This window comes from Bacillus rossius, chromosome 5 (assembly GCF_032445375.1).
Source record: "Bacillus rossius redtenbacheri isolate Brsri chromosome 5, Brsri_v3, whole genome shotgun sequence".
NCBI classification, from domain to species: Eukaryota; Metazoa; Arthropoda; class Insecta; order Phasmatodea; family Bacillidae; genus Bacillus; species Bacillus rossius.
The window spans coordinates 75,680,638-75,699,678 of record NC_086333.1 but is presented as its reverse complement, the minus strand read 5'-3'; the positions used below and the strand labels follow the sequence as shown (position 1 = coordinate 75,699,678).

At 38.8% G+C, this 19,041-nt stretch overlaps 1 protein-coding gene across 2 annotated transcripts; it reads right to left on the bottom strand.

Moving 5' to 3' along the window:
- Positions 1–828: 828 nt before the first annotated feature.
- LOC134532031 (uncharacterized) lies at positions 829–17,780 on the bottom strand. 2 transcript variants are annotated; one of them, XM_063368161.1, is made up of 6 exons: positions 17,598–17,780; positions 13,554–13,664; positions 10,332–10,494; positions 7,891–8,082; positions 4,137–4,257; positions 829–1,725 (listed from the first exon to the last, which is right to left on the bottom strand). In XM_063368161.1, the coding sequence occupies exons 2-6, from the start codon at positions 13,648–13,650 to the stop codon at positions 1,522–1,524; spliced, it is 777 nt and encodes a 258-aa protein (XP_063224231.1). In that variant the 5' UTR covers positions 13,651–13,664; positions 17,598–17,780; the 3' UTR covers positions 829–1,521. The 2 variants fall into 2 exon arrangements, with proteins under 2 accessions (XP_063224231.1, XP_063224230.1); XM_063368160.1 differs by having other exon boundaries at positions 10,332–10,596; positions 17,598–17,694.
- Positions 17,781–19,041: the final 1,261 nt, after the last annotated feature.

The following is a 19,041-nucleotide window of genomic DNA, read 5'->3' as shown; positions in this document are numbered from 1 at the left end:
TGAAATTGCAATCACCATCTTCGGGGTATCTGTCTCCTACAGTAGGAGACTGCTACCTTGAAAATGGTGACCTATCTGTAGGTCCACGTTCATTAGTTAGATTTATTTGTAATAAGCATGATAACAAAAAATAAAAACCAATGATTGACTATTCGATTATTAGAGACTAGAAAGATTCGTGTATTCAATGACCTTTATAGGATAGACTCCACAGTTTTCAGTACACTCGGACAAATATACCTTACTGATTGGCTGTTGACTCTTCAATAGAAATCCTAACGTAGCAGCCTGTGATTTTATATGTCTTCAATTGAGGGTTTATCATTGGCTGAAAGTCCTCCTTAAAATGGTTAGCCAATAGCAGGCACAGTTGTAAGGTAAAAATATTTGCATTTTAGCCTAGCACGAAAATAAACCGTGAAATTTTCCGTTATCTATCAATTATCTTTTCCATGGTTTAAAAAAATATATTATTGAATAAAACATAAATTAAATTATAAAAATATGTACCAATTTTCGTAAGAAATACTCAGTATTATCTCGAAAAAAAAGTATTGCATACTGCAAAATTAACCAAAGCCGTTTGTTGTACAAAGTTACAATATCTTTCTTGTAGTACATATCACAAAATATTTCTTGGCAACAGTTTCCAAAGGAAACATTTGTACAAGTACAGAACAGTTTTTGAAGTGGAGTGATTTTTCGTAGGCGCAAAACTTATGATTCACGTCACCGACATACTATTAATAAAAAAAGGGGGGGGGGGTTGTCTGTAAAGTCGGTTTACGGACGATATTTTTACGTGATAAGGTCATAAGAAAACATTGATGAAAAATTGCAACTTTTTAATTTTCAAAAATTATTTACAGTTTTTGCAAATTTAATTTAAACAATTTGTTTAAATATAATCACGAACCATTAGTTAAAAATCCCTACTTAACCTGTTTGATATTACAGAAAATTTTCTCGCACGGTGGTTGGCCGGTTCTTGCACGCTCGGCTCAGGCGGAACGTGACAGTTTTTCGTGCGTGCAGCCGGCGTTCATCGATTTATAAGTAGAGACATGAAAAATTCGTGGATTCAATGGCCTCCAGGATAGACTCTACTACACTCTACACACTTGGGCAAATGCCACCTGTTCATTGGCTGCTGACTTGTGAGTCGTCTCGACCGAGTGTCTGTGATTCGACACTTCTTTGAGCGAGGGTCTCTAATTAGCCCTCATTATTCCAGATTAACAGTGAACCAGTGGTAGAAGCAGCGCTAAGGTATAATTATTTGAATTGTAGCATATCACGAAATGAATCCACGAATTTTGCAGGTCTCTGTTTATAAGACGTTATCACGTCAATACCAAAATCATTTTCTTACGTACATCTGAAAACGAAGTTTTTAAGTTTTCTGCGTGGATATCGTGTGGGACAAGGAGAAACTGGAATAAAACAACACGAGGCTAGGGGAAACGATGTTTGTTGTTTATTGGTCGAGGCAGGGGGGGGGGGGGGGAACAGCTGGAGCGCTCAGTTCTCGACTCCCAGGTACTGCAGCACCTGCTTCAAGGTGTACTTGCTGGCCAGCTTGTTGAAGAACTCGACGACGTACTTGCTGATGAGTGACGTCACGGCGCTCTTCTGCTCCGTCACCAGCTGCACGCCGTTCTCGTTGATGACGGAGTTGATGGCCGCCCCTTGCACGCCGCCGCCGTTCAGGTTCTCGAAGTTGGCCTGCCGATCCGGGGACAGAAAACCAAAACCCCGTTACGGACCGGCATGCCGTAGGGACACCTGTATTTCGCGATTTCATTTCATGATCAAGGTATTTCACCAAACACTGTAGCTTTTTCTAAGAGTCATGGCTAGAGACATGCAAAATTCGCGGATTCATTTCGCGATAGGCTAGCATCAAAACAACCATACCTTCGTACCGCTTCTGCGATTGGCCCACATTTCATCCGGGGAACTGTGAGCCAATGGGAAACACTAAACCAAGAAAGTGCCGAATTACGGACAGCCTAGTTGAGACGTCTTACGCGTCAGTAGCCAATGAACAGGTGTCATTTCCGCGAGTATTTAAAGGATTGCGAAGTCTATCCTAGAGGTCAATGAATCCGCGAATTTTGCAGGTCTCTAGTCATGGTAAATTCTGAGGGTGCAGCAGTACGGTGACCACATTCTCATCGGCCCCGTCAAGAGCGGGACGACACCTCTCGCCGACCTCAGCCAATAACCACAGGAGAAAAGCTTCAGTATTTTGTGAAATACCTTGACACGAAATGTATTCGCGAAGTACAGGTGTCCCTAGTCATGCGATGTTACCGGCTTCAACGACTAGACACCCCGCCATTTCGCGCTGATGTAGTGCCGCATACAGTTTAGAATTCCGACGAGAGCGGACGTCCGAATAGTCTCGGCTGGTGTGGAATATGTTACGGACTTTTTAACGAAAAAAATAACTGAACTAAAATAAGAGTTCTTTGTAACTCAGACAACTAGGGGCATGCATTTATCGCGAAAAGATTTCGAGAATAGCTGGGAGTTAAAGCACTGTAGCATCGTCTGTGTTTCGTGATTGGCAGAGTTTCTTCCATGCACATGTCTACCATCAGAACAACCAATCACAGTAACTCAGTGCGGATGCAAGCGTGTCCTGAATGGCTAGGTTCGAATTACGCAACGCCTCATTTTGCATACGGCCGCCAATCACAGGGAAGCAATCGCTAGCACTGGCATACCTTATTGCAGTCTAATGGATGTTCAGATTATTTCAAGAAAAATATTTGCCCCTTTAACAAGCTGGTTTAAAGAATTTCTGGCACTTTGTGACATGGGTGAACATTCGTAGGATTTTCAGAGGGCGCTTCCGTGGGATAACGTTTTTTAATATCAATTCGCAGTTAATGATTTTGAATGTGCAAGTGGACCCCCTCAGGGATCTATACTTATTTTTTTTAAATTCATCATCAAAACAATACTATGGTTTCAGAAGTGTACAAATTTTACACACAGCACTAAAAAAAGGTTAAAACAGTACATGTTAACAACAAAAAAAGATATGATATGTGGACTGGTATAGATTATTTTTTTCTTATACATCAACCTATTATTTCCCTTGGGATTATTGGGCGGTTAGGGGGTGAGGGGTAGTCCCCATCGCTCCTTCCATAAGACCGCCGTTAATTTTGCACGATAAGAATACCCCATATCCTAATACATTATATATATATCTCTCTCTTAGATGTGAAATTTTCGTGAGGTCAATTCCTTGAGTATGTACTGTTTAGGACTGTTGAATCTAGCCGCGTAGTCAAATATACAATCTGAAGACAGAAAACATATCACGATACATGGCGGCTTTCTTACAAGTCACTGACAGTGCCAGTTTCTCCAGTTTGTTACAATTTATATTCCTGAATGGATTTCCGTCAATTTAAAACTGGAAATGGAGTTTAATAGAAGTAGCAGCTTATGCACTGAAGTTATCCTTGGGTGTGTATAAAGCTGTGTGATACGACCTTAAGGGGTCCGCCTCGTCAGGGGTGTATGTGTGTCGGTGAGGCGGGATGATAAGCGCGACGCTCGCTGGTGCTTCTAGCGCGGTGTCTCCTCTGGACTGACGCGCAGACTTCTCGTAGTCACAGGATAACTGTGAAATTTTAGCAGTGACCGTAACATTATATGGCCGAGAAATAACGATAAAGATGTAATGCAAGTCCCTTAAGTGCTTTCAAGAATCTGTACTGGTTGTTTTAGGCATAAAAAAATACTCCGAAAACATGCGTTTTAGCAATATTAACTCTGTTTAAAAACTTAAGCCGAAATCAAAAGTACTTTTTCGGCCCTCAGCGAACTCTCAAATGCTTTTCGCAAGCAGACCCCACTCGGATATCTCGAGCAGTTTTGAAATCGCGTTTTTTTTTCCTGAAGCTCTGCGCACCGTGTGTGTGCCCGGGTGGGCGGGGGCATTAAGATCGATGGTAAAACATCATATTTGTGAAGTTGTGGAGGTCTGTGCTATTTTAGATCACACTACTACACTACGATGTCGGCAACAGCATCGAAGGAAATTGAGGGATGTTCCGGGGAAGAGAAACTCTCGAACTCTCGCTCGACATGACGACCGAGAGAGCGGCGCTCACCTTCATGTCGCCGAGCGTGAAGTCCACGGTGAGAGTCTTGATGACGATGGCCGAGTTCTCGGTGCCGTCCTTGGACGAGATGGCCACGTTGCCCCAGGTGGTGAGCGTGGTCAGGTTCAGCCTGCAACGAGGAGCTGGTCAGTTCATCTCCCTTTGTCTCCCGATCGACGAGCCTTCTCGCGCGTCCCAGCTACACGCAAGCGGATCTCGGTGCCTCAGTTACAGGTAGAGACCGGAAAAATTCGCGAATTCATTTCGCGATAGGCTAACTACAACTAGTTAGACCTCAGTGCTGCCTCTGCTATTGGCTCACAACTCACCTGGATGACTCTGGGCCAATGAGAAAAACCCGACCAAAGCTTTATCAAATCACAGGCTGCTACGTTGGGACGTCTCACCAGACAGCAGCCAATGAGTGGGTGACATTTGACCGAGTGTACGTAGAACTATGGAGTTCATCCTGGAGGTCATTGAACCAGCGAATTTTTCCGGTCCCTAGTTATAGTTACATATCATATCTTTTGATGTTGAACTCAGTTGTACCTCAGCTCACACAGTATTTTACGCATTTAAAAAGATACCTAAGGGCAGGCATTTTTCGCGAAAAGTTCTGAATACCCATTAGACTGCAACAAGGTATACCAAAAACAGAGGTTTCTCTCTTGTGATTGGCGACCTTCCGAGAGAAGAGACGTTGCCTTATTTCACCCGAGCCACTCGGGACACGTCTGCTTACGCACTGAACCACTGTGATTGGTGTTCTGACAGTATACACGTAAACTGAAAGAAACACGCCCAATCAAGAAACACAGACGATTCAACAGTGTTTTGAATTTCAACTAGTCTCGAAATATTTTCGTGAAAAATGCATGCACCTGAAGATACCTTTGGTATCTAACACGTTCAGTTCAGTGCTACCTTATTTGACGACCTCGTTTTAGACGAGAAATTAAACCAAGTAAATTTCACGGTATTATAAACCACAGGCTGAACTCCAAACTCCTGCTTGAAATGAGGATGGTGAAATATTTACTGGCTAATAAAGTAATAAGTAGGGACTGGAGAAATTCGAGTTTTTCAATTATCTTCAGGATAGACTCCACAGTCCTCTGTACACTCGGACAAATGTCACCTGTTCATTGACTGCCGACTGGTGAGACGTCTCAACTGTGCAGCCTGTGATTCGGTACTTCTTTAGTTGACGGTTCCTCATTGACCGAGATTATTCCCTGTAAACTGTCTGCCAATAGTGGAAGCGGCTTATTGGTATACATAGTTTAATCAAACGAATCCTTGAATTTCCCCGGTCACTACTTCAAAGACAATGACTGCTTTTGTAAGCAGTTAAATCAATGCTACTGGCTGTTTTATTGCGTGATAATTATTTCTTTCTCAAACAAATTAATTATTTTCTTTTTTTAAGTTAAAAAAATTCGAACATAACACTATGCTAATTTTTTAGGTACAGTCTACGCAGTATGGAAAGCTTGTATTTAATGCTACAAAATATCTATCTTACAGCGGTGAGTTAAACACTCCCCGATAAGAGAGTGGAGATTGCTTGTTATTTACTTGGTCTGATTAGATTTCTCTGCGACGGCAAGTGAAGAATTTCGTCCCAGATGAACGTGATCAAAAGCACAAACAGCACAGTACGTATTTCCCCACGCACTTGGTCGGATACGCTGATGTGTAACAGATCACTCCTTCCTCTAGAAGGTTCGACGCGACGTTGTTCTCGGCTGTAAACACATCGTCGAGGCTATGACCGACCATGAATCATAAACCTGTACAGTTAGGGATTTCGTCTGGTAAGAATTCAAGAAGTAGTTCAACCAACGTCCCCTAGATTTTTGCCATTCCCCGGCGCTCATATCCTGAGCATTTATCATCCTAAATCTATCATTTACTTCATTAATTCTGGATTTTTTTTAACTCCACACTGTTATAACTATTTAATTTTTTTAGGTTACCAGCCATGTTCGCAAAAACTGGGATACCCTAAAGTCTGTCCAGTTAGTCTACCTCTTCTTTTTTTTTTGTCAGGCAATGCCAGCTTCTGTTTTTACCAGTTCCATTATTTCTTCAATCGGATTCGCTTATTTTGTTTGGCCAAGTCAAAAAAAGAGGATAAGTATATAATGTTTGATCATTATACACCCAAATAAAGAATAAAAATGTTTGTTTGAGAAATAAATAATTATCGTCGAAAACGAGGTTATTAGATAAGTTAGCACTCAACTGAAACAGCTCAAGAATACTGAGGAAGAATCGGCCATAGTAATCACAGTTATTTTCCGCGGAATGCAAATCCAAACTCTCAGTAGACTGCTGAAAAAATGTGCGCGCAACAGCGGTTTCTTTCTTGTAATAATTGGCGTCCGCCTGCAAGAGAAACCATTTGCTTATTTCGGTCGGGCCAATCAGGACGAGTTTTGCTTCCGCAAGACATGGTTGAGATTCGCGTACTGACATTGGATATGTAGATGACAGAAACTCAATCAATCTCGAACCTCAGACGATGCTACAGTGTTTTGCCACATGGCTAGTCTGATATATATATTTTTCTCTCTAATAAAAGCATTGACCTGCCATGAGTAGGGGCATGCAAATTTTTCGCTAAAAGATTTCCAGTCTAGCTGGGAGTTAAGAAACTGTAGCATCTTCTGGTTTCGTGTTCGGTCGAGTTTCTTTGAAACACGTGTCTGCTGTCAGCAAACCAATCACAATTATTCAGCGCGGAGGCAAACGCATCCTGACTGTCTCGGTAAAATAGGGCAAAGGCTAGGGGCATACACATTTCGCGAAAAGATTCCGGAACTAGCTGAAAGTTAAAAAAAAAACTGTAGCTTCGTCTTTGTTTCGTGATTGGGTAAATTTACTTCAAGGTGCAAGTCTACTGTTAGGACACCAATCACAATAATTCAGCGCGAAAGTAAACTCGTTCTAAGTGGTTCGGTAAAGACGGCCGCCAATCACAAGGAAGAAACCGCTGGTGCGGGTGTACTTTGTTGCAGTCTAATATGCGTTGAGATATTTTTTTTTTGACGTGATAACGTCTTATAAATCGATGAACGCCGGCTGCACGCACGAAAAAGCATGACTCATTGTCACGTTCCGCCTGAGCCGAGCGTGCAATAACCGGCCAACCACCGTGCGAGAAAATCTCCTATAATATCAAACAGGTTAAGGCGGGCTTTTTAACTAATTTTTTCGTGATTATATTTAAACAAATTATTTAAATTAAATTTGCAAAAACTGTATCTAAATGATATTTGAAAATTAAATAGTATGCAATTTTTCATCAATGTTTTCTTATGACTAGAGACCGGAAAAATTCGCGAATTCATTCCGCGATAGGCCTAAATACAAATAGTTATACCTCAGTGCTGCCTCTGCTATTGGCTCACAACTCACCTGGATGACGCTGGGCCAATGAGAAACACCCAAACAAAGCTTTATCGAATCACAGGCTCTTACGTTGGGACGTCTCACAAGACAGCAGCCAATGATTGGGTGGCATTTGGCCGAGTGTAAAGAACTATGGAGTTCATCCTGCAGGTCATTGTACCCGCGTAATTTTCCGGTCCCTACGTTATGACGTTATTTCGTAAAATTATCTTCCGTAAACCGACTTTACAGACAACCCCCTTTTTCTCGCGGAAAACGCCTGCCCGTGTGTGGAATGCCGCCCCGTCGACCGTTGGTCCATCTGCACGGGGCCGGGGTTGGGGTCGGGGGACGAGGGACCCACCAGAAGTTGCCGTCGCCGAAGACGTTGACCGAGTCCAGCACGCGACCGCTCACGTTGTAGCGGCCCGTGAAGTGGAGCAAGGGGAAGGAGAACTTGAAGAAGGCCTTGAGGTTCTTCAGGTCGTTCTTGATCTGCACGATCTGGAACTTGGACAGGTTGTTGATGGTGAGGTTCCTCAGGAAGCCCTTCGCCCTGCGAACAAAGGAGCGACTCCTGACGGCCACTGCGCCCTCGGGCAGCACACAGCCCCCCTCCCCTAGGGCCTAGAACAGTGCTTCCCAAACTTTTTCAGCTGGCGACCCACCTTTCCTTATAGGAACACCTCCACGGTCTATCGGTCCATGGTGGAGTAAAAAAACCTTATTTGTATCGTATCCCTTCCTTATGTATATATCATTTACCATCAAATATTGCGAATATACTTATATATGTGTGTGTTTTAAGATACCGATTGATTATTGTTTATCAATTTGTGTTCTGATTGGAAAATGGTCATATCCTGAGCATTTATCATCCTAAACCTATCATTTACTTCATTAATTCTGGATTTTTTTTAACTCTACAGTGTTATAACTATTTAATTTTTTTAGGTTACCAGCCATGTTCGCAAAAAACTGGGATACCTTAAAGTCTGTCCAGTTAGTCTACCTCTTTTTTTTTTTTTTTTTGTCAGGCAATTCCAGCTTCTGTTTTTACCAGTTCCATTATTTCTGCAATCGGATTGCAGCACTTTGTAGCAAAACAGTTATTTATTTAACAACAGATGTGTGTTTGCACACAATTCGATTTTTTTGGATTTTTATTATCTTTCCGGATGGTTTATTCGATGGTTTCTGATAGTTTTAGGATCGAGACGCGACCCACTAGTGCGTCGCGACACACCGTTTGGAAACGGCTGGGCCCTAGAAGGTACTTATTCGCGGTCTGATCTCAGTATTTTCAGGCACTGCACTTTCCGTTTTTCTCGTGGCTCAGCGGATTCAAGCACGTGCGTTTCCCGAGTTACACGAAGCGTTCTTCAACACCGTAGCTTGGAAACCCTCGTTGCGTTTACGTTCAACACTTTTAAAAGGACTTTAACATATATATGTATGCGTGCGTGTGCATGTGTGTGTACTCCATATTATAATTGGAATCACGTCCAAGGTGTACATTTTTTCGTCTATGTGTTGGCTATGTATGAAATTTAATTTTTATACAAAAAAAACTTACCGTATTATTTCGTCAATTTTTTTTAAAATGAAAACCTTATAATATGTATAATATATTTTTTATCTAGTAAATAAGTTTAAGAATCGCGCGTGAGTTTTATAGTAACGCGCGATTTGCCTAAAGGCGGTTTGCCTAAACATGAATTCGTTACGGCGATTTGCCTAAAGTCATTTCGCCTAAAGGCGTTTTGCCTAACGTCGAATTGCCTAACGGCTATTTGTCTAAAGGCGATTTGCCTAAAGGCGATTTGCCTAACGGCGTTTTGCTAAACGGCGTTTTGCCTAAAATTAGGCAAAACGACACATGCCCGAGTTTCATAAAAAAAAATCCTAAAGCTAGTGGAAAAAATAATTTTTTAAAAAATTAGGCCAAAAGAAAATTCAAAACTTGCTTTCCTGAAATGTTACCATTTTTCGACATGGTGTCCCATACCCCCGGGGGTGTAGGGCACCATGTTCTGTCTTGTGCTGTCTTAAATTTAAATTTGAATTAGTTTGTCTGTGCTGTCGTCGTTGTGTTGTCCATAATACCTGTTTAGGTATTATCTTGGACAATTTTGTGCAATGGGAGAGCATGACTTGATGTAAGCTTTTGGACATACGCCATTATTAAGCACATGTATGTCTGGAGAAGAAAACTACAAAAAACCCAAAAGACAAAAACACAAATTAAGCAAAAAATTACTGTTATCCACAGGATATAAACACCACATAATATTCCATAACAGTAATATGGTCAACAAACAAAGAAAAAAAAAATGGACTAAGAGAATGAATAAAAAAAACCACAAATGATGACAGCACAAAAATATTGAACCCAACAAAAACATTCAGCTCAACATTTGAAACGAGACAAAAAACACGACACGTGTCTCGTTTCAACTGTTGTGCTGAATTTTTTTGTTGGGTTCAATATTTTTGTGCTGTCATCATTTGTGTTATTTTTTTTCGTGCTCTTAGTCCATTTTTCTTTGTTTTTCTTTGTTTGTTGACCATATTACTGTTATGGAATATTATGTGGTGTTTGTATCCTGTTGAGAACAGCATTTTTTTTGCTTAATTTGTGTTTTTGTATTTTGGTTGTTTTTTTTTTAGTTTTCTTCTACAGACATACATGTGCTTAGCAAGTGCGTATGTCCAAAAGCTTACATCAAGTCATGCACTCCCTTTGCACAAATCATTCAAAGATAATACCGCCACGGGAAACTGCGGCCACCGCGGCCCACTCACTTGGCGATTTCCTCGTTGATGTCGAACGGCAGGTACGAGTCGACGAACGGGTCCAGCGGAGGCAGGCCCAGGGAAGCGTCTCCGGTCTGCATCTCCGAGCGCAGCTTCTCCAGCGCCTCCGTGATGGCCTGGTCTATGTCCTTGCGCGCCTCCTGGCCCGCCCCTGCGTCACACACGCGCATCCCCTTTCCCGCCCTTCTGTCACACTTCTCCAGCGCCTCCGTGATGGCCTGGTCTATGTCCTTGCGCGCCTCCTGGCCCGCCCCTGCGTCACACACACGCATCCCCTTTCCCGCCCTTCTGTCACACTTCTCCAGCGCCTACGTGATGGCCTGGTCTATGTCCTTGCGTGCCTCCGGGCCCACCCCTGCATCACACACACGCATCCCCTTTCCCGCCCTTCTGTCACACTTCTCCGGGCGCGTCGTCAGAACAGCACGCAACAACCATTGACAGAATGAAAAAAATAAGTCTAATTAAATCACATATTTTAGTGATTGATAGGGACAGGAAAAAATTCGCGGGTTCGATGACCTCAAGGATGAACTCCCTGGTTCTACGTACACTCGGTCAAATATCGCCCACTCATTGGCTGCTGTCTTGTGAGACGTTCCAACGTAGCAGCCTGTGATTCGATAAAGCTTTGGTCGGGTGTTTCTCATTGGCCCAGCATCATCCAGGTGAGTTGTGAGTCAATAGCAGAGGCAGCACAGAGGTATAACGATTTGTATTTTAGCTTATCGCGAAATGAATTCGCGAATTTTTCCGGTTTCTAGATTGATATTGTGAATATTAGTAAAATAAATCGTGGTTATAAATTTTTTCAAATGTATATTCAAGTGGTTTTATATAAGTTTGGTTATGTTCCTGTATGCATAATTACTCTAGTCCCTTTATTACTCTATTTCTATAAATTATTTGCATGCAAAATTAAAATTAGTTTTTTTTTATTACGTCAAGAAGGTAAGTATAACTTCTAACGTGCATACATTGTTACACGTACTTATTTTTTTTTTTATTTTTAACTAATAGCCAACCAACAGACTTGGTCCAAACTACGCGGGCATTACACAAATGAATAAACAAAACTTGTAAAATTTGTAAAATTACAAATGCACAGGTTTAGTCATTCTAACTCCATTGAAAATGTAACAGAATTCATTTGAAAGCATTGAACAGCATATAAAACCCAAGTTTATCTGTGATTTCAGTAACGTGTGGATGTGTGTGAATTATTATTGTTACACAATGTGTAGTATTATTTTGAAAAAGAAAACTAGTACAATTCTTGTAATTTTCCACAAATGTTTCTAAAAAATTGTACAGGCTTTGGTAAAAATATATGAGTGTATACCTGTTCTTGCAGTAACTAACGTGTTAAATTACACGTTTAGGTGTAAAGATGAAATTGCACATCCAACAAGTGTTGAATTAATAAATGTCTTTTATTTATATTATTTTTACATTCTACTTGTAGGAACACCCATACGCCATTCTAAAAATACATTTGTCAGAGTAAATTTTCAGCTACCAAGGAATTGAAAATAATACCATGTATATTGTAATTTATACTGACAAAACACCCATTTAAGTTACAATAGATTACGAAAGTGGTATTCCCATTAAACATTTATTTATTAGTGTGCATGATGGACGAAAGGTAAAGATTCTACACTTTCAACCAAAAGGTCATAAGTTCAATACTCATCCAAGTCACTCACTGTTAAATGTGCTTGCTTGAACAATTAAAGAGAAAAAATTAAAAATCGCTCTGAAATACATTTAATTCACTAACAGCTATAAGCTACCACATTTTTTTTGAAGTAGTATGAATTAACGTGTTCATTGTTATTTAAAGTTTACTCAACATTGCATTAAAATTAACTGACAGTTGTGGTAAATATACACATTCATTCATATGTAAATTTGTGTATCACGAAATAAAAATACACCAACAGCTAGGACACATTTTGTCAAACCATAGCAATTGTACTTTTCCAATTTTGATAATTTTTTACTTAGACATCACATGTTGATGTAAAATTACGTTAACGTCTGTGGAGACTCTGCTAACACACATTTTGTGTACACGTACACAATTATTTTACAGTAAAATACGTTATGGACAAACAACACAAACTTAGAAGGAAAATACAGAAGAAAACAAATATGAAAGACAGAAGCAGATGTCTAATTTATCACATTGAAAAACGAATGCAGTGGAAAAAACTTAATAAAAAAGTATTACTGAAATTAAAATAAAATACGCAGTAATAAACAATAAAATTACATTCGAAGTGATTTTATAAGTTATCATCCGTAGATATTACTCGTTTATGCTACTAAAAGTGAAATACTAAAAATTGTAAGGCTGCACTAAGGGCTGATGCATCAGGGTCTAGCTGTGACGTCAGAGAGGCCAACCACTCCTTGGAACACGAGCCCACTTGTAATCGCAGGATAGCGAACAGCTAGCTGCTAGTGCGCATGACTGACTATAGGCGTCTGCGCCCGGCTCGCGCGACCTCTCAGCCAGTGGAGTAGCGCCTCGATGCGCGCGGAATTAAAATTTTCACACAAACGTTCGCATCTGTAACTTTGAAGGGTTGCGTTCCGGGACATTTTTTCCCTAACAAAACTTCCTTATTTTGGACTTCCCTGCCACCCATTAAATTTATGTGCCCAGCAATTCCAGTACACTCTATGTATGGAGTCACGTTTGTGGCACAAAAAAAATAAACATAAGCCCAGAAGTTAAATTACTATGATAGACTGGATATTCGTGGTGTTAGAAAAGAAAATCTGGTGTTTAATGACACCAAAGGGCGTAAATTCGCTGGGGAGCCCATGGAAATATACAGGGGGGGGGGGGGGGGGGGTTAAACACAAATTTGCAAGGGGTGGGCGAGAATTTAGCACGTGGGTTTTAACCGAAACGAGTCATCTCTGGATAGGATGCTTGTATGTCGTACACTGCCCATATTTTGGGCTATATGCACGCAAATACATAAGCAGAAAACTTTGAATTAACAGAAAATTTCCATGAAACATAATTTAGACGTGTTTACGTTTTATCGCCATTAGTCAAGCGCAAGAGCCCCCCCCCCCCCCACACACAAGTGAAGGGCTGCTTAGTTCCAAGGGAGGGGGGTCTCGGGCCCATTTTGCCCCCTACCCCCGGGATCCAGGGGCATAAATGACATCAAAGTTTTACAAACTAACCTGAAGAATGCTCATCGCTGCTGACGGAAGCTGCGGCCGTGGCCGAGACAAACACTGCCACCGCCAGTGTCGCTGCGAGGAGGAATCGGCTGTCCATGGCTCACTGTTCAGCTGTTCACACGCGAACCAGATAAAGTGTGAACATCCAGTTTTCCATCGATGGGAAACACGTAATAATACTGAGAGGATTATAATACAAGTGCAGGATAGGATCAACATAAGTCACGCCAAAAAAGGTCTGCCAAATAAGGCACTGAACCGCATAGAATCCACAAAAGTTCCTGTGATACCAGTAATGTGTGATTGTGTACGAATAATTACATTTTCCATAATATTTTAATTATTGTAGGATAGTTACGTGTTTGTAAATTTTATTAAATTTTCAGTTACAAAATTTGTTTTATTGAAGTTAAATGTTTACGAGGTTCCAATTAGGAACATTAAAATTTTTTTCCAAAATATAGGCCTTCAACTTGTAATATTCGGTAATAATGTAAAAATTTCAAACCAGTTTTCAATTTTTAATTTATGAGTATCTGTGTAACTTATTACAAATGATTTTTTAATTACTTGTAATGTGTTTAGTTAGTTCTTATTGTACTGAAAAGGCTTTAAAAGTGATTTTTTTATGTTCTGGCAAATTTTTAACTAGGTTAGCTCAATAATACATTTTGTTTTATTATAATTCTTTACTTTCATCTCATAAAATAAATAATTTAATAAGATACTAATTATTGTCTGAAATAAGAGCAACAGATGATTACAATACGAATAAAACACGCCCTAATTTAGATTTGGCGCTTTGTCTAGAAAACCCTCCATTAAAAATAATTGTCTATATTGTAATAACTAGTGACTGGGAAACTTCACAGACTCACAGTTCTGTGCATACGAGCAATATTCTACTGCTCATTGGCTCCCTCACTTGAGAAATAATGTAACTGTCCTTCTTTCACGCAGCAACGACAAAGGATCAACATTATTATTTTTGCATTTAGATAGTTTATGGGCCGGAGAATGACGTAGACTACATATAATTATGAAATTGCATTCTTAAGGTAGTGAAAAAAAAGGATAAATTCGGATTGATAATAGAAAATCATAGGAGGTAGGTCATATACACACAAACAGTAATTTTGTGTCAATTTTCTAAGTCCGCCACGCGGTCATATAGTGAGGTCTGGCAACTTCCTATACTTCTCTTAGGCGAAATACACCCTCTATCTCGCGGCTGCTAGCGAACCTTATGGCGCTAATAGATAAACAGTTTAGTTTAGATTTTCGTCAATAGATGGCGTTGCCTATAATTTGTAACGCGCTATCGTGTGGTGCGTCCGTCTCGTCTTGCCTAGGGGTTACCTGCCGTACCACAAAATTAAGCTGAAAATTGGCGTCCCGGTTTTGCTTATGCATAGCCTCCTCGATCACCGAGATTGTGCAATCAGTGGGACTTCAAAATCAAAATTTCCAGTTTTTCAAGTGGGTGTCCTACAGACTCGAAACTCGATAGTGATTTTGATAATATTATGATGAGTTTAGCCTGGGCAATGCCGGGTACTTCAGCTGATAATGAAATATTTGTGGATAAAACTTCTATACTTTATTTGAGTTATGAAAAGCTATGGGAAACTGCTATTCATTATATAGTCTCAAATAAATAATAGTTCAAATATTTATTTTTGTTCCAGCACTACACAAATGCTATAAAAAGTCTTTTAAATTTTTTATTATTGAATATTTGACCAAAAAAATAAATAAATCTTACCTATAAATCTACCAAAACCGAAGGTTATAAGATTTAATTTTGTAATATATTTAAAACTGCAACTAAAATAAATTTATCTCGGCTTAAAACATTCCGTTACCAAGTGTGTAAACAGTAAATAAATTTTAAAAAGAACAAATATTTTACATGTTCATAAAATTTGAAAGTATGGTATTCGTAAAGCACAGGAACTTACATAATGCTCATATTCCTTTTTTTAAAATTATATTGGAAAGAGGATAATTTATGGCTTTATAAAGAAAATTCAAGTCTCAAAATTCACTTAAGCAAGAAATAAAAACTTTTGACTAAGTTTAGTATATCTTGCCTAAAAATATACGTTTTATATTGTCTCTATTTTTAAACATCCACTTCTAAAGGGATAAAAATGGGTGTATTTAATTCTATATAAAACTATTGTATTTTAAATTACAATACAGCAGGATGTAATGAATTTGACTCAAACAACACTCTTATAAAGTAACATTTTGTTTTGTTAAATTCAACCGCTAAGAGCTTTAAACTGGTTTAAGTGTAGTTTCATAAAGATAATATATTCATAACTATGTATTTAGAATCGAAGAAAGTAAAAAAAAAAAAAGACATTAAGATTTCATTGTTTGTTGACCATATTCCTGTTATGGAATATTATGAGGTGTATATATCCTGTTAACAATAGCAATTTTTTGCTTGATTTGTGTTTTTTTTCTTTTGGTTTTTTGTAGTTTTCTTCTACAGACATACATGTTCTTAGCAATGGCGTATGTCCAAAAGCTTACATCAAGTCATGCACTCCCATTGCACAAATCTTTCAAAGATAACGTTTAGAAGGTCCTCCAACTAAACTCTCTTCAGTTTTTAATTTTGAATGAATAAATCTGCACATAAATATTTAAATCGATGTAATTGTAGATAATATTAAGAAAATTAGAATAAGAAAATAATTTACGGTAATCTACTTACGCAGCGTAATAACTGTTTTTCCGCGAGTGAAAAACATTATTTGTTGCCTTTTATTCATCTTCACCTATAAAAGTCTTTCCCAACCTTGGAACGAGCATGTTTCAGACTTAAATAATAACACTTTACTCCTTTCATAATTGTATGTTTAGCACACTTTTCACCCGTCTTCTGTTTTTAATCTTTATCGTTGTGTTAATTGTGGGTGTAACCACAAATTGAAAAATTTTTAACATCTGGTAGCTGGTCGAGAAATTGAGGTGAAGTTCTACCTGATAATCGGTAGAAAGAACTTGAAAATTTCACTTTGTTTTTGATATTGCAAATAGCATTTCAACTGATTTAATGGTTTCCTTTGACAAGGTATATAATCGTGATTTACAGACACTGTGTATAAAGTCTTAAAGTAACTTATCTTTATAAAATAATTTTCTATAAAACATATAACATCGACAAAATAAATCTTCTAAACTAAAATTTCTGATATTAAAAATACAAATTAACAAAATGCCTTAGATAAATGCGTGTTTAATAACAAAATACTATTTAAGACGGCACTGAAATTTAAAATACAGCATGTCTATAAAATAATGTCCCAGGTACACATTTTAATAGTATCAACTTATTTTTCAATCGTTCTAGAGTGTTGGTTAAAGGTCATGATTAAAGAGTATCTCAAACAGTTTGAGATAAGTGCATGCGCGAGTACTGCTTTGTCTTTTTCTCGCTTGCAGCTCCACCTACGCTAAATGGTGACTCCTGAGCGTAAAGCGTTTAGTGTTCTTCAATTTGCTAAGAGTGAATCTGTAATTTCAGCCCTTCCCATTGGGATCTCTTTGTATGAGAGTGGTTGAACGTCGAAGTCCCTGACCGTTGGATTGGTCGTAATGGTCGAGACGACAGAGCTCTTTTTCCCTGGCCTCCACGTTCACCTGACATAACGCCATGCGATTTTTCCTTTGGGGGTTTATAAAAAATCGATTCTTCATTCCGCTCCTTCTAAATAATTTTTCAAAGTTGAGACACAGAATTGAAGAGGCTATTGCTTCCATTATTCCGGATGTGTTAACCAAAGTATGAGAATAATTGTACTTTAGGTTGAATTTGTGCCGTATAGCTGAATACACACATTGGACATACCTATGTAAGAAAAACTAGGTTTGTTTACCTTCAATTTGATGTATAATTTGTTGTAAATAGTCTAAGTAAAACTGTTATAATGTACCATTGAAACTGAGACATTATTTTATGGAAATCTTGCAGATTTACATTCCCTACAATAGAGAAAAACAAATTCTGAGCTAGAAACAACAGCTTACCTGAGTGAAACGTTCGTTAGTGATGTGTACGTCTGTCAGATACCGTGTTCTCAACCGTGTGGCGAGTCTTTTATATACTGTTGCACTTTCCAGATAAGACAAAGCGTTCTCATTGGCTGATATGTGCAATAAGGCAAGCAAGTATATCGACAACTCAGTTCACGTCTCGACAGTTTGAAGTGCATATTTCGAGAGCCTGAATCGGGTTATAGTTTGGCGGCGATAAGGAATGATATTGCTCCCGACCCTTGATTGGATAATAAACGAGACAAAAAAAAATGTGTGCATGGAGTGCATGCGCGACAAAAGTAAAACTTCTTGCTTATTAGATATAAATAGGGAAAAATTATAAGTATTTTTGACGTGGCAACGTCTAATAAATCGATAAACGCCGGCTGCACGCACGAAAAAGGATGACTCATTGTCCCGTTACGCACATTATCCCGTTACGCTGTGTCCCGTTACGCTCATTGTACGCTAGCACCGCATCTATCTCTTCCACTCGATTGGAACAACCATCGATTTGACCGTTTCGAGGCACATTAAACTTGAAACACTCCCATTCGTTTCCTACTTTTCCTATCATAGTCCTATCCTTAACAGAATAACACAGATTGGAAGAAGTTAAATAGCAAACATGTATAAAAGTTATAGTTAAAATAATCTCTTCGTTAAAGTAATAAACATATTTGAATTAATGAGTGCAAATAAAAGTACAATTATCAATTAAATTGTAGATTTAATTTCACTCCATCTTTGTATCCATACAAAATAGTGATAATTCAATAAAAATGATTCAATTTTATTCATAAAAGTATGCAATCATTTCATAAAATGTTTGGTTATGAAGTTGTCACGTTTAACTATCGTCCGTAAACCGTCTTTACAGACAACCAATTGAACAAGAGATAATAATAATTGAAAATAGTAAAGATGCGGGTCTGATCGTAATTGAAAAAAAAAAAAAGTCTTTTTCAACGTTCTGTGCTCTCGCATCCATTCTCTGGCATTTTTGGCGCCTCTTTTGGCTGTTTATTCACACGTTGCCTTTTTATAGTACCTCTTATCAGCTTCGTATTTTTTATTATTTTAAGGCGTAATGTTAAATCACGATGTCCAGCTGAATAAAATGAAGGAACAAAAAAAAATCACGTCAATCGAACATGAATTACACTTATAATGCCAACCTGTTATGTCTATACGTCTTTTTTAACATTTTGCAACATTCTATTAACAAAAAAATTAACACGTCCGGAGTAATGGGAGTAATAGCTCCTTATATATTGTGTCTCAACTCTGGTAGCGGCGTAATGAAGACACGATTTGTTATACTTTTATATCGTTATAGCTTCACTCCATACTTCGTTTGTAAAGTTTGAAGTTTGTTTAGTAAGCGTAGCTAAATATTTGTAAGTATTAGCTGCTAACCCTTATTAATGACTTT